The 26,190-nt window shown below is 40.9% G+C and overlaps 1 protein-coding gene across 2 annotated transcripts; it reads right to left on the bottom strand.

The window, feature by feature from the left end:
• On the bottom strand, positions 1-26,190 carry PPM1F (protein phosphatase, Mg2+/Mn2+ dependent 1F). 2 transcript variants are annotated; one of them, XM_041488490.1, is made up of 7 exons: positions 25,987-26,190; positions 16,358-16,491; positions 12,625-12,824; positions 11,328-11,516; positions 10,052-10,195; positions 9,049-9,142; positions 1-7,839 (listed from the first exon to the last, which is right to left on the bottom strand). In XM_041488490.1, exons 1-7 carry the CDS (start codon positions 26,160-26,162, stop codon positions 7,466-7,468), a joined length of 1,311 nt encoding a protein of 436 aa, XP_041344424.1. In that variant the 5' UTR covers positions 26,163-26,190; the 3' UTR covers positions 1-7,465. The 2 variants fall into 2 exon arrangements, with proteins under 2 accessions (XP_041344424.1, XP_041344425.1); XM_041488491.1 differs by having other exon boundaries at positions 16,358-16,488.

Raw genomic sequence — 26,190 nt, 5'->3', positions numbered from 1 at the left:
TTTGAATCACTATACTTTATTAATACTTCAGAACCATCAGATCCTACAGTGGCAAGTTCTTATCCCCACCTGTTTCCAATCACTGTTTTGAAACAACTTCTTGCAATATGCAAATAGATACATGAGGCACTGTGTGAATACAAAAGTGACAGTACAAAAAATTCCCAACAATTCAACCTCATGCAATACATACATATATAAAAAATATGGTAATGTAGCATAATACACACAAGCACTATTAGAACAATCCATGTAAATGAATGTACAATATGCATAGCATTTAATGATCAATGACAACAGGTTTTCAACTTGTGCATAAAACCAGTCAGCTTAAATAAGAGTTTTAAGAGACTAGATAACTGGTTAAGCCACACCTTATAAAACCTGCTGTACTGCAGCTTTTCTGCTCAGGGTCACAAGTGCAGATTAGCATATAAAATAAATAAGGACTATGATTCTACAAAACTTGGCTAACAGCTCCTATTTCAAAGTCACTGGCCCTCTTACTTCCATTCAAGGTTCACCAGCCAACACAGTGGCAAGATATGTGCCTAAAGCAACGGCTCTGCTCTTGTACTGTTTTAATACTGATAAGAAGATATATTTTTAAGTCAGCAGGAGTAGTTGCAGAGGTCTCAGCACTCCTCAAGCACGGGACTGGCGTTACAGTACGGGCAGACCCTGAAGAACGGCACTGACGGAGAGGTCTGAGCCTCGGGCTGAGCTGCTGCTCCCACCCTGCCTGCTCAGCCAGCTGGGGTGGGACAGAGAGCTGGGGAGGGCAAGCAAGGCAGAAAGCTTTTCCCCCCACTCTCAAACAGTGCAAATGTTTGAAAAGACAAACAATCTGCAGGAATAAGGAAAGACAGAGACAGGAACGTTTCTGAAGTCCTGTAATCAGGGTGAGAGCTGCTGTTACCCGAAATAAGCTTAAGTATTCCTATGAAGTAAAATACAAACATCAGGATTTTCTTCTTACATATCCAATACTGGTCCATACCAAAGCAACAGTTATTGTAGTCTCTTATCTTCCTAGCTGACATGGTTCTTTTTACACTGTTGGTGTTGAAGGCCTCCAAAGATCAGACCAAATTCACTATGGACACAGATGAAGTGAAAATTACAAGGTGGCAACTAAACTGAGTTAACAGCCAAGAGATTTTATAGCCTAAAAAGCAGCATTTTTGGGAGGGAGAGGGTGACAGTGTAAAAGGAGATAAAAGATAGAGAAAAAGAAAATTGGGAACAAAATAGGGAGGACACAGCAGAACTGACTTTCAGAAGACGAAGTTAAAAGTAATTAAAGTCATTAAGTTAAAGGAACTTAAAGATAAAAACTTCATACTGGCCTTTCTATTTGTCAGTATAAAGTTTTGACCCCAAATAAAAAAAAATTGCTATTATTAAATACATTAAAAAAAAAAAAAAGTGGGAAAAACAGACAAAGAAAGCAGCATTAATCATGCAATATTCAGCTGAATGCCTTTTCACAAAGGTTTCACCCTGGTTTCCTAGCTATTATTTCTCTATCCTTGGACATCCAAAAAGAAGCATCATTGCTTAGGTAAAAGGATAAACAGTTCCTGGAAGGAATGATGGTCACACATTCCAGTTCCATTTGCCAAAGCAACAAACCTTTTACCTGCCTAATGTATGGCCTCAAAAGGGATAAATAACTTCAAGGAGTGATCCAATTGATCAGGAAGGACCAATGACATTCCTGTGCATAGAAATCCAAAAACTATTTAATCAGTAATAATTTCAGTATTTGATATATTAATATCTCCTGGAAATTAGTAATCAGGCTTAATAGTTGAGAGAAAATTCAATAATCAGGATCTAGCATGTCACAAAGCCCAGATATATTTAACTTTCTAAGGAACTGAATGTCTCTTGTCTCTTTAACTAAAAGGCACATAATAAGACATGAAACTGACTGAGAGGAGTTTGTTATCAAAATAAAACAGACACTACAACACAGCCAAATTCATTTGCTTGAAACAGTGGTTTTCAGCCGACAGTGCACTGCCAACTCTTTTAGGCTGCCTTTTTTTTTTTAATTCCATTGTTTGCATTCCAAGAAGCTTGAAAACATTTCTTTTCCTATTGATTTTGTCCTCTTCTACTTAACAAAAGCTGCATCTTGCTAAACTTCTATGTGGCCAACACAGCTGTCCCTTGTTTATTTTTGTGTGCATCAGCAGCAGCATGTGCAGCTTGGAACGTGCATGAAACCAGGGACACTGAAGAGCTTGAGTGTTCAGGTCTGATAGGCCACACCAAAATAAAGGTTTATGTGATTCTCTGGAAGATTTTGGTTTCCTGTTCCATGCAGAGATAAAGTTATCTGTCACAAGATCCTACCAGCTCATTTTAAGGCATTACTTTAACAAGTGTCTATGACAGATACATGTTCAGAAGTGCAGTCACTCCTTCAAGTCTCCATTTGTTTACTCCTTAGCTGACATGACTTATATAAATAAAAATAACTTTAAATTAAATCAAATCCAACCAAAATACATACAGAAAGTCTCTGGCTTAGCTCTTAAGAGCTGCTAATGCTGCAAAACAAATACTCCACAGGGCTGGCTGGTTGAGTGGCTCAATTTAGCAACACAGAGAGGGCCAGCCTCTTGGTTTTGATGCTCTTTGAAAGGTTTTGATGAGTTTGGCAGAAACCCCCCTGGTTTCCAGTACTACTCAAATGCAACCAGAGCTGCTATAAATTTGTCTTTAGGGAGAGTACATAACTTCATGTAGATTGGGCATTTCACATTCATTTGAAAGCTCATTTTTCTCTTTCCCCAATCCTTCCCAGGTGGTGTTTTGTTCATCAGAAGGGTTTGCTCCTCAGAAAGGGGGAATGAACCATTTTTTCCTAGTCTGAAGGCACAGGCCCAATTGCAAAAGGGACAGTAATAGAACTAAGCAGGGAAATTTAATTCAGGCTTAACCAGAGCTAAATTATACATGAATCATCTGCAATCTTCTCTGTTGTGGCTAACATCCCCCCCACCTTCTCCCTAAAGCATTTGCTTGATACTTCAGTACTATAAGACTAGAAACAGACAATGGCTGGTGCTGCACATTCAGTACCTGCACCCACAAGAATACAAATAATTTAACCTACAGAGTCAAATTTGCACTGAGAGTAGAGCTGGAATATTAACTTAGACTTTGCTGTCTATGCCCTTTATAGATTGAGGGTATTTGCTGGTTACCTTTCGTGCAATGCCTTTTATAAATACCATTTACAAAAGTTCTTAGCCACTTGTTTTGGAAACACCTTTTTTAGGTTAGTTTTTAGGTCTTGGTTTCTTGGACTTTTTTTTTTGCCTGGGAGGGAAGCTTCAACCCCAAATAACTGATTTAAGCTATCAACTGAACACAGGTTTTCCAGTGCAGACAGCCAACTTATCTCCAGAATTCAGAAAACAAGAGAAGTACTTTTCCCAACATCCAACAAAAAAGTGGAAATTTTAGTGCCTCCTCATGACAGAAGGTTAATGGCACTGGAAATGCTTTTTAAAAGAGCAGTATCACATCTGACTTCGAATTGAGATAAGTGTCTATTAAATGCTATTAAAGTCATCACTGTGATTAACACTACTCAGCTGCCAGCACTGCTGTAACCACTTGGTGCCCAATTACTCATCCTGCAGGGCTCACCATCCCCTCCACTCATTAACACACTCCAGGTTTACTCACAGCAGCACTTGCACAGTGACCAGGAGCTGCAGAGGCTGGGTGCTCCCTCTTAGCACCACTTTACACGGGAGGATGTTTGGAAAAATCCATTTAGGAGCATTAGCTTCCAGGGTAGCGTTGAGGGGTCGCAGTAAGTCACCTTGGACACTTTAGTGCTATTCCTTCTCTGGCTCTTTGAAGACAAGAGTTACCACAGCTGAGCTCTGCCTTTTTAATGGGTGTGTTTCTAATTCTTTCAAGCACTGGTATTTCACTCTAAAGAACTGACATTTGTAGCTCTATTTTCCAGCCCACTTCCTTTTTAAAATAGGCATTAATAATACTTAAATGCATTCCTGTCTCTCTCTTTCACTCCTCCATCACTCAGAGGGTGGATTTTACTTAATCTCCCCCTGTTCTAAGAATTTTCCTCCGTTTCTATCATACGTATTCTCAGAAAAAAAAAAAAAACGCCAAAATGAACCCCCCCAAATGTTATTTGTCAAACTTTAATCTTGTCTCTGTCAGACCCAGAATATTCACTGTATTAGGTGTGTGGAAGGAGAGGATGGGGAAAGGAAGGGAAGGTAGAAGCATGAATTACCCATAAGCAAAAGAGATGTTGGATACCCACTAAGCAGAACTGAAGTCAGTTTCCAGCCAAGCAACAAAAGAATTTAAGTGTGCTCTGTTTTAAAATTTCAGGCTCCTCTAAAGAGCAATTTTTCCTTCTACTGAGTGCTAAAATGCGCTCAGCAGACATTCATTTGGAGTCCAGTAAGACATGAAAATTATTGAACATTTGTCTTGAATCCTTCAGCTAATTTCTACAGCTTCCCCCCAAACTGTATTTTGGATTTTCCTGTAGATGACACGTTAGGAATTACTTATTCTAGCTATGGGGTACAAACTGCCTTTTTTGACCCATTACAATTTCTGTTGACCTAACCAGACTTTTTAAAGCTAGTGAGAGGTATTCTGAAAATGAGAGAAACACTTTTAATGCATGCTGTAATCTCTATGACTTCTCAAAGACTGTTCCTATTCATTTACATCTCAAAGAAATGAAGCACTATGTCAGTCAGAATGAATGCAAATGTAAGGGAACAGCTTCTAAGAATGCAGAATTTCTTCCCTAGAGCATTGCTTGAGAATTAGATTTTATGATTGCTACAGACAGCTTTCTAAAGGCCCACTTCACTTAGCTCCCATAAAACAGAAATTATCAAATTTGAAACAAAAAAGGATATTCTCACATAGCTGCAAGCATCCATCAAAAGACTTGGGACTTTCTTTCCTCTATAATGCCAATCTGCCCAGAAAAGGTTGAAAAAAATAACCATTACAAAGAATTTGGCTTGTTCAGTCCCTTTCAGCTTTGAGGAAATTTGGCAAATTTCACAAATGAAACCATATAATGAACTTACAAGTATTTCACACCTTCCTTCATAAATACAATCATTTCCCCCTCTCCTGATAATCCTCAGATATCAATCAATTCTGCATGATTCTTACTATATTAATAACAGAATTATTTCTAAGACACCAAGAGGCACTAGTGGTCATCAGGATTTAGCATGCAATTGAGTATCTGGCTAGAAATCAAAGACAGAGGAATTGATAAGTCCAAGGAGATTACTGAACAACTCTAAGAGCTTCCTTAACTGAAGAAAGTTCACTACAAACACCAGGCTGCCATCATGGAAATCCTTCCCCATACATTTTAAGACACCAAAATGTAGGGTGGAAAACTGCTTTCAAGCTTCACAGCAGAAAAGCCCGTGTGTCAAAACAAGGCAGCTGCTGTCTGAGCTGCTGTGTAGTGAGAGAGGAGGTCACTGAGGAGTTCCTACATTAAAAGCTGTAGGATCACCCACAGTAATTGCAGCAAAAGCCTTGGGTCACTGCACCATCCCACATCAGCGAAGGATCCAGGCTGTGGACACAGACAGTGCTGCTCTGTTCTTCCTCTGAGCCTTTCCAACTCTTCTACCTCAACTTCCTCCCCAAGCAACATTAATGCTCACCATATTTTAATCAACAGGACTGACATATTGCAATGACATGTGCTTCTAAATGTGGCACACAATCTTGCTGCCAGATGCAAAGCACTTCTTGTTTAGACACTGAAATTAATAACAAATTTACCATTGAGCCTTCAGATCTTGTTGAGTCCTGCTAGCCAGGCAAGACAAAACACAACCACAGGCTCTAGCACGTCATGAATGGAGCACTTGTGCAAAGACCCTCACATATTCATTACACTTCTTTCATCCTCTGAGCTTCACAGATCCTTAGAAAGTTATTCTGACCCAAAAGGTTCATGAAGTGTGGCCCAATTAACCTTCCATTAGGGAAAAAAATGTTACTAAATTGTTTCTAGTTTGTGTTACTAAATTTTTTTGTGAAGGCCAGAAGTTACTTCTTTTTAAAGGAAATAATTACTCAGATTGTTACTTTATGATTAAACCCCTAAAGCTTTCTGCACAGGGCAGAGAGTTAAGTCACAGTGAAGCTTTTACTACAAACCACAAGATTTGGCAACAATGAAAGATGTTTTCTTAAAACCTCATTACCACTAAAATAATTCACAAACTGAAACATTTAAGTGCATCAATGAAAACAATAAGTCACATTTTAAAAATTAGGAACTGGCCCACCAGACTATGATAGGCAGCCAGAAATCCTTAGGTGAAATATTTAAGGCACTTGAGGGATAGTCAGTTTTTTTACACCAGGTAATAAAGACAGAGCCACTTTAAAATTCCAGTTTAAATAGAACTCACAACAAAATAAAGTAACACTGCAAAACATTCCTCAAATGTAAAGTTAGAAAATTAACAAATAAACACTTACAAAAAAATAAATTCTTCCTTTGTTATAGTACACAAAACAGTGGCAGGAAGAGGACATTTACCTGCTTGAGCACATAAACTGTAAAGATCTTTCTCAAATACCACAAGAGGGGTCTTTTCAAATTGCCAAATAGCCAATAAGCATGTTTGCTAGGGAGAAATAACTCAGTGCAGTTAAGTATCAGAGTCCAGTTTATAAACCAGAGCATCCTAGAAAGCAGTTGATTTTCTATCATTTTCCCTGGGATATTTCTAGCTAGTTTTCCTGCTTTTCTGGAGCATCCAATTTTATTTTCTCCTCTCCATACACACAAATGTTAAATGTTTCTGTTTGAATAAAGAGGCCACATCATTCTTGTACTATCTTTGGTACAAACCAAAAGCACCTTACACAGCACACTGGTGTCACCCAGTCCCTGCACCCCAAGTCTGTTCCTACAGAACACACACAGGAAGAAAATTTTCTGTGGTGGGGACAGCTTCTCCCCTCCACCTTCCAAAGTAACATCACAGTTAAGTACAACATACATAGTGCTCTTTCAAAGCACTAATTCAAATTTTCACTCAGAATTCATGAAATGCATATTCTCATCCATTAGCTTATACCTAGTATGGTTTCTTACCCTTCCAGGACAGAGGGATATGACCAACAGCCCTGGGACACACTTCAGTGTCTGCTCCCAGAGATGAAATAGCTGTACAAATCTCCACACCTGCTCAGTGTTTTTTGAGGGAAGGGGGAGAAAAAAGGGAGAAGGAAAAGACAAATGGGAACTCAGTAAAACAGGTCTTGCCCTTCTGTTCCACATTTGTCCATTTGTCTTTTTTCCTGATACGTTTTGCCTACTGTATTAGAGGCTTCTTCAATGAAAAGCAGTTCCTTACATGAACTTACTTGAACCTTCTGGACTAAACAGATTCTGTCACTGTGTGGCTGCTGCCTCGCAGCTGAGGAAGTTAAAGGGTGAGCTCTGAGCATCATCATCAGCCCTAGGGCTCTTAGAGTCTCTGAGACAGTCTGCCAGGATGTCCTGAGGATCTCTCAAGAAGACCACCAGAACAGTGATGTTGTCACTGGATCCATTTTCCTTGGCAGCAGTCACCAGTCTCTCTGCTGCTTTGAGCCCCACTCCGTTGGTCTGCATCAAATGATCCAGGACCAAGTCTACAACCTCATGGGGCTTGATGGCATCAAAGAATCCATCACAGGCAAGGAGCAGGTAATCTTCTAAGCCAGTCAGCTCAAAGGAATCTCCATCTGCATCACCAGAGACATAGGGCTTCTGGCAGATGTCACCTGAGACAAACATACAAAGCAAAGGCTTGATTACTTCAGAGGTAAACAGGTACTTCTTTACCCACCAATTGCTTTTGCCATCCTCAAGGATGGTCAGATCATATTCCAGAGGTACCTGATGCAGGATGAGAGTAGTCAAAATCCATGGAATAAACACAGAAGACTTCTGTTTCTTTAAAGATGCTTGGAACCTACCTAAATCCAGTGGGTTTCTAAGGAGTTACTTTAATTTAAAAACTAAAAGTAACTCCTTAGAAAGTAAAAATTAAAGTAACTCCTTAGAAACTGCCCTAGTTTTGCAGGGAAAATAAGGAATTTATTCCTAAGTCTTTTCTCTCAGAAATATATTTGTGTGAGGAGATAGTCAGGCCTTCATTTTGCAGATGTGCCTCCTGTACAGCCTTCAGAATGCCATGAAAATAAATTTTTTCCTCAACTATCCAGATATACATCACAATGCCCTAAGAATCTGCTCATTGTGTTTAGTTTATCAGTTTTGTACGGACATACTTACCAAACATGGGTCGCTGCTGATCCAAATAGCATTATACGAATTCCAAATAGCATTATACAAATTCCATACTAATCTGCTCCCACTCACATATTACATTTATCTACTGTATTACTCAGGCGTTATTTCTCTTTCTAATTGCCCTAATTGGCAATTAGCAAAGTAAGCTTGTTTAATAAGATTGTGAGAGTACTACAATTAAAATGCCCTAAATTGCTGGATATTGAAGGAGAATGCAGTGATTTGACTTAAGCAGAAAGATCCAAAGTCAGGAGAAAGATTCATTCATATTAAAGTGGACAAAATCCCCTCACAATTCAGACATTCGAGCACATAAAAAAGGCTAGACAAATACTTATTGTTCCCTCCACTTTTATAAATTAAATGCTGCATATCTGTTAAACTACTATAAAACATTACAATACTTTAGGCATTTATAGGAAGCAAGATCTTAGTAGGAAAAGAATAGGACTATCATAGCTAGTATGTAAAATAAAACAACATTTTATGCACATGGTAAAACCAATAAGCTGATGTAGCTGCAAGCCATATAAGTCCTTGCCTCATGGGAAAGACAGTAAGTAGTTTACTATTTGTTTGATGCTGAACAAGACACCATTTACAGTAAACACAGTCTCATGTGGTGTGTTTCAATCAAATTTAATCCAAAGTTTACTGATTCTGGTGGCCTCTCTCACCAATTGCTCTGGAAACAGCCAAGGTACCATTAACCCGCCAGCAGTCCATGTAGGTTACACAGCCACCCAGAGTCTCAATCCTTGCTCTCTCATCCTGAAAAACAGTGGAATACATTTTGTTTGCTGTGCCAGCTTCTGTATTTCTACAATGAATATAGCAAAGACACATACCAGAATCTAGCACAGAAACAGGCACATAGGATTACTGGAAACAAGCCATTATTTTCCATCCCTGCTATGGCTTGGCCACAAAAAGGCAGAATTCTCAAGTTTTTGTACTGTCATATGCTTTCCAATATGGGTGAGTAAATTTTCCTGCCACTTCTTCCCATTCCATACAGCAGTTGGGTGAATATATAAATGTTCAAAATGGAAAACATGATAACTAAGCTAAGTAACAATAGTCTTTTCACTGATACTCCTTTAACTACTCAATTGTTACAAATATTCATGCAGTCAAGGCAAAGGGTCATGCAACGCCAGTTAAATTTGCAAAGTCCCCATCCAATTTCATGGAATAAAATACCTGGCTATTTAAAATAGATAGGAAATGCAATACACTTTAAGCCAGTTAGGCCAACAGACTAACATTAGTTTTTCAATGACAGTATTGCATATAATGAAAGATTTGTGCTATGCTAATATTTTAAATTGCTATTAATCTCAAATTAGTAAGATATTTTGTAACAGGCAGATTTAAATTCACACACAAAAATCCTGTGAAAGTCTGTAATTGCTGCAAATTTTGAATAGTCTGAGCAGGAACTGAAGTCAGAACTATCAGTACCATTCATTAGTACTTCCAAGCAGGTAAGGTGTAGGGATCACCTTGTCAAGACACAGCAGTGAATGCAAAATGAGAAATTGTTAATTCCATGCATCCTAACATACAGTATATATAATTATGTAAAGCACAAAACACTTAAAAAGGCTTGACTCCAAAAGGCTTCAAGACAGAATCTGACATCACACACTTAAAATGAAAAAAACAAGTCAGACTTACTTCTCTTTCTGGTTTGTGAGGTTCCATTAATGTCACAGCTTTCCCTTGCTGCACCAGCATCACCTGAGAGTCCCCCAGCCAAGCTATGTGCAGTTTGTTCCCTACAATCAATGCAGACACACCCGTTGTGCCACTCCGCAGCTTCTACAGAAGGAAAACAGGTGTGTGAGGTGAATATTCAACAAGCCCTACCAGGATATATGGCAATATTGAAAACTTCGGTTTAATCACACTAAATGCCGCAGGTCAGACCTGCTAATCCTAATTCAGGTACTTGAAAAAAGGGTAAAAGATAGTAGAGAGATTTGAAATAAACTCTTTATAAACACATTTTCTAATATGCAGATGATAAATACTGTCTCTTATGTTTTTCCTTCTCTTGCTATTAATTCCAAAACTGATCTAGGAGACTAAGAGCTCTGTTATTTAAAACAGAGACAGGCAGAAAAGCAAAAGGATCTGAATTTCAGTAAAATGAACATTTCACAAACAAACACATCTCTCCAATCGCTTTCACATTCTCCACCCTAGCAACTACAGATACCTTGCTGCACACAGATCTCCTTATCCTTGGGTATGTAAATGAGAATGTCAACAAAGGAAAAACATCTAAGTGTCCTAGATTCCCTGAAAAGATTAGTGAGAGTCAGACCTTATGAAATGCTGGTCCCTCTTTCATACCTCGTTGGCAGAAATAAAGATATTGACAAGGAGTACTTCCACAGTAGTGCAATAATAAAGAGTTCTCAAACAGTGTAATGTAGCTTTGAAGAAAGAATGTTCATTGTACCAACTTAACTCAAAGTTTAATCAATAAGTTTAATGAACTGAGGAGTCTGATTTATATCACAGAACACATTTTTCAGTTACAGTCACCAGTGACACTAATGGTGGGACAAGGGAGAGGAAGATAGCAACCATATTATCAGGAAGAAAAAAAATCTCTTTTCCAGGTAAGAGGTAAGACAGCAGAACATCTATAAGCTGCCTGGTTTAGACATGGAGGCACCAGTATTGTCTCAAATAATTGATATGTCAGAATCATTTAAATCACTTTAGCACTTCTTTTCAACTACTCATCTTGAAAACCCAAGCATTGGTTTTCCTCAAAATAAGAAATAATTTGATTAAACAAAATCTTTACATGTAGCATAATTTCATAAAGAAGCCAGTGATTCAAATAAACTGTACTGTCAGAATTTTCTGGATAATACTACACTGTCCAACAGTGCTCAATGTCATTTAAATACAATGGAATTAATCTCTACCCACTCACCTCTCTTTTTGCTTTGAAAAGAAACATTTCATCTGTCTTCTGGAAAGAGCATTTCAAGGCCTCAGCTGGATTCTTAACAATCTCTTCATGTAACCCAACGTTTACATGTAAGTGGGTTGCTGAGTAATTGGCAGCATCCACTCCACCATGGCCATCAAACACCGCAAAGTAAGCACGATCAACATCATCCTTTTGCAGGGAGGGAGAGACAGGAAGACATTCATGTTCAAAACCAAAATAGCTCAGACTGGTACCAACAATCAAAGATTCTTTATTCTGGGCTTTCTTCCATACAAATGACAATTTAAGTCCATTTACACACGTACAAAATGGATAAAATGGGTACTTTGCAGGCCAGTTACTTTTCTTTGTTTGTTGTTAGTCACTTAATGTCCTTAAAAATAACCTGGCATTGAAGCAGCAGTCTGGTGGTTGGTTATATAGTCCTCCAGCAGTTTCATGAACTGCACTTGTCCAACTGCTGTTCTCCATATCATAGAATGATTTGGGTTGGAAGGACCTTACAGACCATCTAATTCCAGCCTCTCTGCCATGGGAAGGGACACCTTCCACTACACCAGGTTGCTTCAAGCCCCTCTCTTGTAGCCCCTTTAAGCACTGGAAGTTGCTACAAGGCATCCCCAGAGCCTTCTCTTCTCTCCAATCTGAACAATCTCAGCTCTCAGCCTGTCTTCACAGCAGAGGTACTCCAGCCCTCTCATTATCTTTGTCACCTCCTCTAGACTCGCTCCAGCAGGTCCTTCTCATTTTTATGTAGGGAGTCCCAGCGCTGGACACAGCTCTGCAGGTGGGGTCTCACCAGAGCAGGGTAGAGGGGCAGGTTTCCCTCCCTCAGCCTGCTGCCTTCCCTGCTGTTGATGCAGCCCAGGATATATTTGGCTTTCTAGGCTGCAGGCACACACATCACTGGGTCACATTGAGCTTCTCATCAACAAACACCCCCAAATCCTGCTCCTCAGGGCTGCTCTCAATCCATATATAAGTTGTGTCAGTCACAAGAACATTGTAACTCCAGCAACATAACACTAGGTGAACTTCCCATCTTCCCATATAACTTATGACAGGAATCCCAAAGTCACAAGATCATCCCTGCATCACTTCTTTATCAGGGCAGTAGCTGGCCCCCAGCAATCTGAGTCACTAAGTCCTAGCTCCAATGCAGACACGACAAATAACTTATGGCAACAAATTCACAGATCATCCATCACCAGGGCCCTGTGCTTACAGCAATGCTGCAGGGCTGCCCAGCCACCCTCCCCGTTGTGTCCAGACTTACTGAGAGCCCAAAGAGCTGATTGAACTCCGGGAGCAGGACGTGGCGATCCTCCATCTTGCGCCGCGCGTTGCGGATGGCGTGGATGGACACCAGCAGGAAGCGCGCCAGGGGCCTCAGCGGAGGCAACTGCTTCTGCCACTCGGAGCACACGTCCCGCAGCTTGTTAAAAAAGCAGCGCTGCAGCTGCTCCCCATCCAGCACTGACAGCACAGAGACAAAACGGTGAGTGCTCTGTCCTGCTTTCCTACACTACCCCATCTTTTGGCCTCTCTTTCCTTCAAGTTTCTTTCCCTGCAGCTACATACACACATCCAGCACCCTGCCTTTACAGGCTCTGCAAGAATTAAAATGAGGTCCTGAGAATAATGTGGAGAGGAAGTTGCAATGGAAAAAAATGTAACATTAAGGATAATAGCAGCTTTACTTGCTAGTTCTTTTTCAAAATAGAAGTTTATCAAGCAGGTGATTACATTACAAAAATCATAACAAAGACCCAAAAAACTCAGTCCACTATATTAGACATAAATGTTATTATTACATAAGTAAAATCAGTAAGATAAAGTGGTAGGAGTTTGTACATACTGAAAAATAAATGGGAATCATCAAATGGGCAGAAAAACCTTCAAGATGACATTGCTGTTGTCTTGAACACAAGGGCTGAAAAAGCACTGGCCTGGCTTTGGGTCAGGTTATGTCCTACTGAACCACTTCCACTGAAACAACAAGGAAGTCTGAAAATGTTCGCTGAGGTCAATAGCTCAACTCATAGTTGAGCTGAACAGATTAGAATTTTAAGCTGTTATCTTTATCTTTTTAAATACTCATGGTTGTAAGAGCTGCAGGGACAGAACACTTCCGCTGCTCTCCAGCTTTGTCATTACAGAGCAGAACTGTAAACACCCATTGGGCACAGAGTGAAAAGCTCCAGCCAGACACTCAAATCCTTTTCTGGACAGATCCCAAAGATCAATTAATCCAAACTTGTTCATCAGTGAATGGCTTGGTGCTTGGCATTGTGTCTAGCTTTGCAACACAATATCCTTCCAAACAGGTAACAATTTAAAGTTTTGTTATTTGAATAGGAAACCTGCCTCAATGCTAAATCAACCAACTTCAAAATGCACTGAAAAAAACATTTATTGAGCAAAAATAATTTGCTGGTGACTAGTGTATACTCTAAAGACCTGCAGTGCATGAACTATCCTATATCTATTTTATCCTGACTCCTGCTAACACTGCTAGCATTAAAACCTCCTCAGAACTCCTTTTTATAACTCCAGGATGTCAAGCTATTTTTTTTTTTCTTTAACAACAGTGGCTGGCCAGCTTCAGATGCATTTCTGGGCCCAGAGAATTGAAAGCTTAAATTTAAACACACATCTTTGATTAGCAGCCACTACATACTAACCAAAATTACTTTTGATTTGCTTAATATGTAGGTGTTAATAGACAAGCTATAAAAACCTTGAGATATTAAATCATTCCATACACAAAATAACTAAATAGGACAGCATCTCTGACAGCCTTGCCTACAGCTGTTAGTTTACATATTTGTAAATGTCTAGACTAATACTGACCAGAAGACACATATTACTGTTTAAATATTAAGATTGTGACATCTGACAAAGAATTTAGTATCTTAACAGCAGAAATGCTTCCGCAGTGTACCACAAACAGTGGTACTCACACGTGCACACATTTCCCACCCCCCCCTTGCTTTTATATAATCACTTCTCTTTCATTCCAAAAATGCTTTTTTTGGCAGATTTATTACTGCAGTGCAGGAAGAGAGTCCATACTGTGCTGTAGCATGAGGAACAGCTTTCCTTCTAGTTGTACAGTTAAAGTGATGTAATTACAAGATAGGGAGAACAAGTACAGTCCAAGGGGGCAGAAAAATGAACTTCTTTAAAGTAGCTGTTCCTTGCTGAGATCGGGCAACGCAAGTACCTGGACAATGAGCAAATTTCCATCCTGTTTGATAGGGGAATGAAGGGTCAGTAGAGATTTGATCTAAATGGCAATGGTGACAAGAACAAACAAACAAAATAGACAGGAATATGTAAAATGGAAATTAAAGAAGGTTTTAACCATCAGAACAGGGAGGGCTCTGGGACATTTGTCAACAAGGAATAGAGAGAGAGAACATGAACTAGTTCAACACGAAACTCATCCAAGGATTTTCCAACTCTGCCTGCACTATCTTAAAAGTAGACTCCAGCCCTATCTTTATGGCCTTCAGAGCAAAACAGCAGCCTCAATATTCTACACATGTCCCCAATATATAGTAACCAGAGATATCAGATGCTTGTGACCAAGAAAATGTCCACATCCTATCAAGTTCTTCATTACTCCTTGTTTCTAAACATTATTTCTTTATTATTCAGATAGGATTCATTTTGGTTCGTGGGTCCAAGATTTACATACAACACAGAACTACAGATTACAATCCTAGGCTCACAAATGTATAGCAGTTCATGTCCTATATTACTGCTCACCTCAAAGATAATTACATGGGAGTCAAGGAAGAGTCCGCAGCACAGTGACTGCAGGGTGCTCTGGTAACAGTTTCCAACTGCTTTGTGCAAACCTATGTAATTAGCCTAGGTGAGTTACAATATGCTGCTTCTGACTTTCCTGCAGAGGCTGCAGTGACCTGGTCACACTGAACTCATATTTGCCAGCTCCCCCTCAAGGCAGAATCCTGCCCCAGGCAAGGTTAGCTGCAGTGAGTGAAGACGACAAGCATTAGGGCAAGGGATGACATAATCAGGGTGCAGCACGACTTAATTAACTGAGTTCCCCCTCCTGCCGTTTCAGACTTGGACATGAATTCTGAAAGAGGCTTCTGGGAAGTGTCATATCCTGGCCACTGCACTGCTCTGTTTGGGGCACGCTGAACTGCCTTTCAACCCACTCCAGAGAAATGGAAGGATGAATATTTCCTCTTACAGAACAGAATGGCTTGCCCAAGATATCTCTTCTCCATTTTTATCTTCTACTCTGCCTGCATCCTGCTCCATTCAAATTCTTGGCACTGGGACTAAAGGTTTGGTGAAGTCTAATGTTAAACACTTCAGTACGTAAATGCAGTAGGACCATCTGTTACACAAGGCACAAACCCAGCATTCAGTCACCAAGGTCTGTTCTCTCTCCAGTTCACTCAGGAAAAAATGCAGGCATCAGGTAGAAGACACGTAAAACTCTTCTTCCCTCAGTATCCCAACTTTATAGGGGAGAGTGGGAAGAAAAGAAATCATTGATAAAGACACAGACTATCGAGCAACTTGCCAAAAGAAAGATCTGGAGTTTCAGGATGTTTAAGATGTGGAGGAGCTAGAATCTGGTTGCCAAGACAAAAGCAAGATGGTTTATACGGACGAATTGAAGGTGATGGTCTGGCTGTACAACAGCTGTGGCAATGTCAATGTTAAAACACGGGAATAATTAGCTAAGGTCACTCTGCCAAAGGGAAATGGACACACTCTTCCCTTTCAGAAAGCCAATGCACAGAGATCAGTCAGGGCTCTAGACACTGTGTTTGCATGTTGCCCACAAAACAAGCACAGCTTCCTTTCATCCCACAGATACACAGCAAAAGAAAATTAAATTCCATTCACTGCTGCTTGCCAGGCAGCCTAACCAAATAAATCTGGGAAGCATTTCAAAACACTGAGCTCTCCTGAAAGACAGCCTCTGGGAAAACCACAGACGGAAGAAAAAGTATACTTACAGGTGAATCTTTCCTCATCTCCTTCTCCCTCTGTTTCCACATTTTGCAGCTTAAAGTCAGTCAAGTCTGTTTGGAGAACTTCATCAACTGCAGCATGGATCAATGATGCTGCAAGAAGTGGTGAAACATCTCTGCTGGTAAGAAAAGGAAGGGAAAGCAAAATAGACTCCATTAGTTTAAGCTGAGCTACAACCTCACAGTGAGTGTGGTGACCTCAACTTAGAAACCATTACACACAATAATACAAACTTCATTAGTAAACTAGTAGAGCAAACCATATGTTCAATATTTATTCACACAAATCTTTAGTAAGAGTCTCAGTTAGACAACTGCTTTCTCAAGAATGTAAAGAGGAAGAAGTGTATGAATCATATTTTCAAACTGTTGCCTCACACTCCAGTCACAGATGGTACCTCTTTCTCTTGAGTGCTCAGATGGGAACTGCTACCTTCAATTGCAGCCTCTGAACACACACATTTTGTTTCTACTCACTACACAGCATTTCTTGCTTGCAGTCAACAATCTCACCACAGACAGTATCAAGGGCTCAGCATTGTGGTAGATGCAAATCTCTAAAAAAGTTACTTGGAACTCTCTTTCCCTTCACAAGAAAAGTCATGCTTAATGCTAACATACAGCCCTTATGATTCAGTTTATTCTGACTGAAAGTTTTCCAAAGAAGCCACCTAGGTAAAAGGTGCAAAGAGTTGAGACTGGGGACTAGGATAAAAAGAGGCTCTAAGACTCATTATTTAGACAAAGCTTTTAGGTAGGCATCTAGAACACAATAATGCTACACTGTCTGCTCACCATCTCCTGCTCACTCAATGCTTTATTCAAGCCACATGATTTATAAGAAGCACACACTTGTTATAATGTTTTTCAACCTGTAAACAAATCCAACTCCAAAAGGAGGCTACTATAAAATAACTCCTATATTCACTACAGTCTCATGGCAAGCACTAACAACTACAGTATACATACAAAGTGTGTTCCAGCCATTTTCTATGAGCACAATGAAGAATAAGCATCAACGTCCATAAAAAGCCACTTTATCTATTGTTCATGGAGCATTTGATTCCCACAAGGTGTTGAATTACCCAACCAAAGCAAATACCACATTAAGGTGCAAGTCAAGGACAAGACTTTGTTTTCCCAGGAAACATTTTGAAAGTTCTGCATGAAACTGGTTTGCTGGGGAGTATGAAATGGTGGAAATGGTCTGTGATGTTGCTCAGCAATGAGTGGTTTGTATGTACAGAAGGGCAGGGAGGGGAAGGCCGTGGGGTTTTAGATCCCAGCGACAACAAGCTGAAATGCATTTTGCCATTGTGCTCCTGAAAGAGGGGCCTTGTCACATCCACACAGCCATGTATGAGTACCTCCTGTGGCAGCAAACAGAAAGCATTGTGTCAGTCAGCAGGCTCCAACACAGGCCTGCTTTATGCCACGCATTCTGTGGCAGTGATGGCCCAATTTAATGAGTTATTTCGGTACTTCAAATAGATGGCAACGTGTTTGCAGTCCTTTCAGTGCTAGCTGCAGTCATGTCACATCAAGGGAAAACAGAATGTGGCTTTTTATTTCTTTTTTAAGGCTGATATGTTTAGGGGAGTCAGTTCCTTTCCTAGCTCATTTAAAGTAACAATGCCTGCTTATAATGACTCTGACACTGACAGACAACCTTTTAAAAGGTCAGGCAAGAAATACATCCAAAACAGATAAGGCACCGCTGCCCTCCAAAATCCTTCTTCCTGTTGTTGTTCATGTAAGAGAAAAAAAGAACTGTGAAAATATAAGCCCCACAAACAATGTCAGATGTGTTGTTGACACTGCTGAAAATCAGAAGCTTTAGTCAAAGCACGTTTCAGCTCCAAGAATAGAGACAAGAAACATTAAGAAAATAGCAATGCATTTAGCTGCACAGTGAGAGCCACAGCTTCAGACATCTTCAGAATTTCTCTGCTATACTGGAGGAAAAAAATCTTATCTAGCCTGGGTTCACAGCTCAGCATCAGAAGAGGGCTTAATACTTTGATTTTAAATTTTGTACATTTCTGCTTTCCAGAGTTCAGAATTGCTAAATTGGGTCCATAAAAAGTAGCTTAAACAAAAGGAAATCTACTAAGTGCTATAATGCACAAGTCATGTACAAACCTCTGCTTACAGGATGCCTACAACAAAGAGAAAATTTACAAATTATGTCACATCCTTCAACTTTTTCCAGTTGCCACCCAGTTCCTAAAAAGGAAATTTTGTGATTTCTCAGTACTGATATGCTTCATCCAGCTTTGCTTTCTGTGTATTTCCTCCCACTCCATAGTTCTGCAAATCTTTAAGACAGTGGTTGTTTATTGGGATTTTGTTATTATGCAGACAGCAACAATATCAAACAATTGATTCTGACACTGAAAAAAGATAGAAGTCTAAAAATTACCAAACCTATTTAGTTCAAACTCAGTTCTGAACAGAACATATTTGTGATTACTTTATTAAATCTTCATCACAGCATTACCATATTGGCAAGACTGCTTTTCACTTGAGCTCAAGTAAATGGAGCTCCAAGGAATGGCATCCTTCATTCAGGTTCAATGTTTACCAGTTCTAAGTTCACCTTCTAAATCAGAGACTTTAAGAGTTAACAAAATATGTCATTAAAAAAGAGCAAGAACTGCTGCTTTAGTTGAGAGCTACAAGGTCTCGCTTGGCTGGAGAGTATCTGGAAACAGCCACAGTACCTATGGCAACCAGTGCAAAAGTAACCCACTGCAATTACCATTGCAGACTTCAAACCTTTCCTGTAAGCAAAGAAGAATGTCACTTATTGTTAAAACCTTCCTTTCAAAGAAGCCCAAGACACCCTGGTGATGAGCTGACCCAAGCATAATTTAATCTCCATGAATCAGAAGGAACACTGTAGCTGTTTCCTAAGTGGAAAACCAACTGTATTGGGAAGAAGAGAAAAGCTGGTGGGGTGTGTTACATGCACAGGATGCTGCTTTAGGGGAATCTTAGAAGAAACACGTTAGCCCCATTCCTCTGACACGCAACACTAAACACTCAGCCTCAGCACACACAGGCTAGTAGTAAACAAACCTTGAATTTCTTTGCTGGAGGCTATTTCTTTGCTAACATAAAGGGTGTGTTCTGACCACAATAAAAAATATTTTAAAAGAATTAAAGCATGTCGTAACAGTGCAGACGAGGCATCGTAGCTTCACCAGCAGCTGAAGTCAGATCAACAGTGGCTGGAGCATGGAGCTCATCTCCTCCAGCTACTCACAGCAAAATACAAGACTTGTTTCAAAAACCTGAGTACAGATAAAAGAGGTAAGTTAAAGAGTAAAGCAATACTTATGATAATAAAGATGACACTTAAATTTATATGCCACCCTCCTTCTTGAAAGATTCTGGACTACTGGACACACACAGCACTGGTAAAAGGAGCTATGCAAAGCTCCTGTTGATACACATACCTCCAGGCCAAAATAAAGTTACACACAGAAGTAGAATGCAATTATAATGTTTTGCATACTTTAGATTTGGCATAAATTACAGAACAGAACTTACTTCTCTTGTTCACCTTGTTTCTCTTCTGCAGTACAATTTAGTTATCTATTTTTTTTTTCATTTCAAAAGACCAGCTGTCACATCACCATAGCCAGTGTAATCACATATGTCGGGTCAATCATAAGACTGTTATTGACCCTTTAGCACCAGTCTTCAGAAAGAAAAACACCAAAATATATACACATTCTTTTGGGAAGCAGAAACACAATAAGATAACTTCTCACTCATTTTCTATTTGGGTCATTAAATCCCCAGTACACTTGCAGCAAGTGTTGCAAACAAGTCACCAGCTCAAAGATGTTCCCACCTCTTCTTCACCTCCCGTTTAAGAGAGTACATTCAGAAGTCTCCAGCAAAGAGTTTTTTGGGTAAAGGGGAAGTATCCAGAGCATCAAAGGTCAGGCTACCACCTTGGCCAGAGCCTCAGCTACAACTACACTTTTTGTGAAGGCTTGAAAACAGCTGACAGACTTCCTGCAGTGCTCCATGCCCAGCTTACAGCTGCTTTGAGGACTCAGAGTCGTGCAGCAGATGGCAGACCCCAAAAAGATGCTCCTCAGCACTGGGAGCAGAGAAATGAGCTCTGTGTCACCTTGGAGGGTGGTACACAGCTTCTCTAGGATATGCCAAACACTCCATGTTTACACAAAGCCTTCTGCATTTTTATGCACTTATTTTGCAAGCAAAAGAATGTATATTCCCCCCACTCCAAATACACACATGCTCCCACTGTACTGTCAGGAAATCTCTTCGTATAAAATAAAGCACAAGAAATTACCAACTGTCTTGGCCAAGTATTGATCATTTATCTTTCAGATAAAAAAAAAAGTGACTAATTTTGTTTCTAGACATTATTACCAAAGTCATGGCAACAAGGCAGCAGTGCTACTGCAGGCCAGAGCACCAGTGTGTAATCCTCTTTTCCTTTCAGACTGTGCAAACACACATATGCTGGGCAGAAAGAAGTGCTGTATCTGAAAGCACAAGCTCTAGCACAAGTCAGCTGCAGCTGCCTTACATCTGAGGGAAGAGGTGCCCTTATTTGCTCCACGGGCTCTGGAACAGAAGATCACACACAGCTCGGGGTGTGTTTCTAGCATGTTGCAGCTCTATCAGCAGCGGGTTTAGTGCAGATCTGCAAATGCCAGCAGTTCTCCAGCAAGTGAAAGATCCTCTCACACTGCCAAAATAATAGCAGGTCACAAGTTTCCTCATAAACAAAAGCTGCTTGTATTCAGTTTTCTCCCCAATCTGCTGCTTTTATTTCCCTTTTGCTTTTTATTCTTATAATCAACTACAGAATGTTTCCACTCAAGCAGCTTTAAGCATTAGCATTTATTAGAGCAGTACCTAGAGTTCCCAGGGTGATGGTGGCCTGAAAAGTACAAATACATATCCATTAAGGAGAGAACATCTGACATTCTACAATGCACAGGAAGTTGTTTCTTGTGCTAATGACATCAGGTCATTAAAGGAGATGAACAAGAGAGAATCAAAACAAATACATAAACAATGCCACACAGAATCTCCATCTCTTATGGTTACATGAAGCAGTTTTTTCACAGCTTTTCTTATGAAACTACCAGAAGCAGCAGCTTTAGAATCCAGAATCCATCTGTTCAGGCCCTTCAGTCATTACTGAACAGTTTTTATACAAAATGTGCAGTGAAGAGTCACCTGCTACTTCCATTTTATTCTCAGCAGGAAGAAAAACCCCACAGCAGAACAGGAGAGGCTTAATGCAAAAAAAGCCACTTTTCAATTAAACCCTAAACATGTTGTTTCAAAATTGAGTATTTATCCTGAAACAACAACAGAAAGGGTGTTTCACACAGGTTATGAGAGCAAAATATGCAAACATGTTCCCAAGCAAGGAGAAGTACCAGTGCATTACATCAAATTGGTCAAATTAGGAATAAGGAAGGAAGTTTTGGGGAATTTATTAAAAGCAGAGGTCACAGTAGAAAGTAGTTTTCATAGAGGAAGAGACTAAAGAGTGTTTTAAGAAGAGATTGGGAAATCAGAAGCAAGATAAGATTTTTTCTCCCTCCTCATACTTAAATCATATTGGACAGCAAAATATCAGAATTGCTGAATTAACTACTCTAAAAGAAGGGAATACTGGAAATAAAGATACCAGGGCCACACCTTGGTGCGAGCACTACAGAGTAAAGCACAAAGACACAAAACAGGATGCAGAGGCAACAGCAGATCGCTTGGGAGGGGGCAGCACAGGAAGCCCAAGTCTCTCAACTGTTATTGTAGTAAATCTCCTCCAACAGGAAGGCTGCAGCAATTTCACATTGTTCTTTGGATATGTCACAGGATGGCCATACAAGTTTCAGTTCCTATCAAGGGGAAGACAAAATTTCTATATTTGGGGATCTGAGTTCATCTCATGTTCTGTTGCAGTTAAAGTCAGGAATATTTCAGGTTAATTTCTAAAGCTTGGGAAGGAACTAATGGTCGCTTCATTAACATTCACCTATTTTCATAGACTATCAGAACACAGCTATTACCCACAAGTGTATGTTAATTAAACTTCTACAAAACAAGATTACTTAAGTCTGCTCTGATTCTTCAAAATGTTATGCATGTGTTTAGCTGCAGTCAGCAGCAGGCAGTTTCATCAACTTATTTATCAATGATCTATCCAAAGTAGAAATATCTGCAAAACATTACCAGATTAGTGATTTAGGGGCAAGGCCTGCCAGAGAGCAAAATGGTTTGCTGTTTTAGCTGGTGTTTCGCCATGGTAGCTGCATTTGCAGAAATTTGTTAAAATAATTCATTTTAGATTAGGTCATTCAGGGATTAGCCTGATGTATCCAGCTGCTTCCATGTAAAAAGATGTGTGCAGCCTTGGAGAAGCAACAGCATTCAGAAACTCCTTGTTGAACCCAACCAAAGCTGTTTCTTGGCCCATTCTCTTCTCAGCAGAAATCCTGATCAGTAGTGGAGGAACAACGCTCCTCACTGCAAGGGCACAAAAGTCTGTGCCTCCAAGCAGCTGGAAGAACAAGCTAAACATCACCATATGTTGTCTCGTGAGCCAAGGACATTGCTGGGCCTTTACTGGCTATGGACCTTGACTGCCTTGGGACCTTCTGGGCATGACCCAGACATCTGTGCACGTGTCAATGAAGCACCTGACAATGCAGAAATGAAAAGCAGAACAGCAGAACTGAGTGTCAAACTTGCTTCCCAATAACACTTTGATGCACATAGAAATCCTTCATCAGTACTAATCACCATGTAAAACACATAAATACATTCTGTGATGCCAGAGTGGTAGAGAAATCTCACACTCAGGAAACAGAAATCAAGCAACATTGCCAGAAGTCAGCAAGGTACATCCAATAACCCCTCCAGAGTGTTAAACCCATGTAGAGTAACAGTGATATTTGAGGGTGTGTATTTTTCACCAAGCTGCCCTCCATGTGTTTGGGATGCTGCCATGACAGCCTGCAGGTTGCTGGATCCAGCTACAGCGACCTCCTGCACAGCCACTGATCTGGCCCCCCTTCTGCATCTTCAAAAACTTTGATACAAACATTTAAGTGTCTTCTAATGTCAGTCCTCACCCTTATTTTTCCATTTCTTAAAATCTTTAACATCCTTATATCTCTTATTTACTTACTACTCCCTTATCTATTTTATTGAGGCTTAACATCAACAGAAAAGTTTATCTAGCCTTCAAAGCTGTATTTTGAATTGATCCACAAACATGGGAAAAAAATGTAATGTTGGCAATTTCTCACACAACCAGAGACCTCGGTTTTAGTTCCTAATTACAGGGATTATAAGAAGAAGGCCTGCAATTTCAAAACACAAGATTCCTGTCTTGGCCTTGGGCTGCATCAGTCTTCTCCACATGCAAGAACTCAGCCTACCCAACAGGAAAATGCAGCCTTTTAGCAACTGCAAAATGAGGTTTCTCTTCGTCTTAGGAGTCCAAACCAGAGCCATAATTCTGTAGGGATCCCTACATTTGACACTTCAGGTACACTTCATTAGACCCAAACTCATGGCTTCACCCAAACCCAGAGCTGCCTGCAGCCAGCCATGAGAATTCATAAAACCACTTAATTTATCTATTTATGGTTTTCACAAACATTTTGTGAAAAGAAGAATTAATAAGTAGATTGCTTCACTTCAGTTCTGTTGTTCTGCTTTACTTTCTTTAGCTCTCTTTCTCCTCCTTTTTTTCTTTTTTTTTTAATTGCCAGCTCAGGACTTGGGCAGCTCCACAAGAGAGGCTGTGGAGCCAGAACTGGCTGCAGGGCAGGTATGTGAAAAATGAAGCTTCTGACACTGGCAGGCTCATCTCTGTGTAAACACCAGCAGTGACAGGTGAGGTGAAAGCATTGCAAAACCATCATTCCTCTTCTGCTTCCACTTGTTACTGTGCCCAATAGACAACAACAGAATGTCAGCAGATATGCAGCTCAGAAATGCTGATTTTTTAAAGCACTGCAGTTTGAGCAACACACCCCATAACTCTACAGCCTCATACCTTCCTCTCTAAATCAATTGTAGAGTGCACCAGCCTGGCCCACGTGGCAGAGTGGGTGCCATGTGATAAGTATTTGTTCAAGACTGGCATTACCCTGTTCTTTAAAGCATTCACCCAGAACCACTCTTGCTCCACAGAGTTCAAAGATTCAATGCATGTGATGAATTTGTAATCTCACTGTGGAACAAAACACAGCTGTGTTTTGTTCAAGAGCAATTTAGTCAAAGCACAACTAAAAAATGCAATGATTATCTGAGCCTTTTAAAACTACAGACTAAGAAATTGCACTTCTTTGGTATTCATTTTTCATCTTCAGATTTAGGCATACCATTTAAGTGAGTGATATTATGTCCATAAAAACCTCTGTAATATCCAGGAGTAACTTGATTTTTAAGGCAAATTTCCAGGACAATTTAAATATCTAAAAATCACCTATACACTTTCAACAACAGCAACAAAAAAATCTATTTGGTGCTTATAAACTCAGTGGATGATATTTTAAAAGGCAATTAATTAAATCCATGTTTACTATCTATCAAATTCCTCTAGTAACCAGGTAACATTCAGCACATACCAAACCAGAACCAGTCTCCTCCACACCCCAGTGCCACAGCACAGCCTGATCACCACTCGTGCTCTTTTAGTCCATCTACAACCAGCGCTCTTGACTCTTAAAAGCAGGTTAGTGAAGCAGATTGTGGCAGGAACTTTGTAACAGCTGGAGTGCACAGGCCCTACTGCCGAAGTGCATTGAGAGAGTAAAGTATCAGGAGACAAGAAATTGGTGGGAGATAACCTGTTCTCAGTGAAGCACTAACTTGCCAAAAGTAAGTCACATTCAAATTCTTAGCAGCATTAAAGAGGAAGGCTAAACTGTTCAAGATGAAGGTTATTAGGATGCAGTCAGGGGATGACAGAAGCATCACTGATGAGCAGCTGCACGTTCCAGCAGTGGTGTAACTGCCTTCCTGAAGTTTTAAGAAAACATCAGCTTGAGCAACCCACACCAGCAGGTCCCACTCGGGAGGGCTGGGGAGCTGAACCCCGCCGGAGCCGGCTCGCTCTTCGAGGCGCCGCCCGGGCTGCCTCCCCCCGGAGCTCCCGCTGACCCCCACGGGTGCCCTGAGGGACCGGAGCCCACACCGCGCCACCCCAGCACGGAACGGCCCCACCGCCCACTGCGGACTGCTAACCGAATCCGCACCCGAGCGGGAGAGGAGTATTTTTGAAAAGCACATACAAACAGTACTATGAACGCACGGGGCCGAAGGCCTGTGGCCTCAATAGAAGCATGCTAATAACAGTCACCAAAAGTAATTTAGAAGACGGAATAATAATAAATAAATCTCCAAACCTAAAATTCCCTGGAGACGCCGAGGGCTCTCCCCCGCCTCCGGCGGGCCCCGCGTCAGGAGGAAGCGCCTCCCGCACCTGCACCTGCTGCGGCCTCGGAGCCGGGGCGGCCGCGCTCCCTCACAGCGGCCGCCAGCGGCGCCCCGGGGCAGCCCGGCCGGAGCCCCCGCCCGCCCCTCCGTCCCCTCACCTGCTGCCCAGGAGGCTCCTCCCTCGCTCGGCCAGCGCGCCCGGCACCTCGGCCCTGCTCAGGGCGCCGCTCCCCGCGGAGCTCCACGGCAGCGGCTCCCCCGGGCCCAGCGGCGCCGGGAAGTCCCTCAGGAAGGAGCTGAGGGGAGCCGCGGACGGCTCCACTTCTAGCGCCATGGCGGCGCTGCCCGGCCGGGAGGGGCGA

Source organism: Pyrgilauda ruficollis, unplaced genomic scaffold (genome assembly GCF_017590135.1).
Source record: "Pyrgilauda ruficollis isolate IOZ18807 unplaced genomic scaffold, ASM1759013v1 scaffold9, whole genome shotgun sequence".
Lineage (NCBI taxonomy): Eukaryota > Metazoa > Chordata > Aves > Passeriformes > Passeridae > Pyrgilauda > Pyrgilauda ruficollis.
This window is presented reverse-complemented; position numbering and strand designations above follow the sequence as displayed.

Excerpts from the sequence above, each read along its gene's own strand:
- PPM1F (XM_041488490.1), bottom strand. The coding sequence starts at position 26,162 with ATGGCGCTAGAAGTGGAGCCGTCCGCGGCTCCCCTCAGCTCCTTCCTG. Across the intron at positions 11,517-12,624 it reads ATCAGCTCTTTGGGCTCTCA|GATGATGTTGATCGTGCTTA; the intron begins GTAAGTCTGGAC and ends TCCCTGCAAAAG. Across the intron at positions 10,196-11,327 it reads TTTTCAAAGCAAAAAGAGAG|AAGCTGCGGAGTGGCACAAC; the intron begins GTGAGTGGGTAG and ends TTCCTTCTGTAG.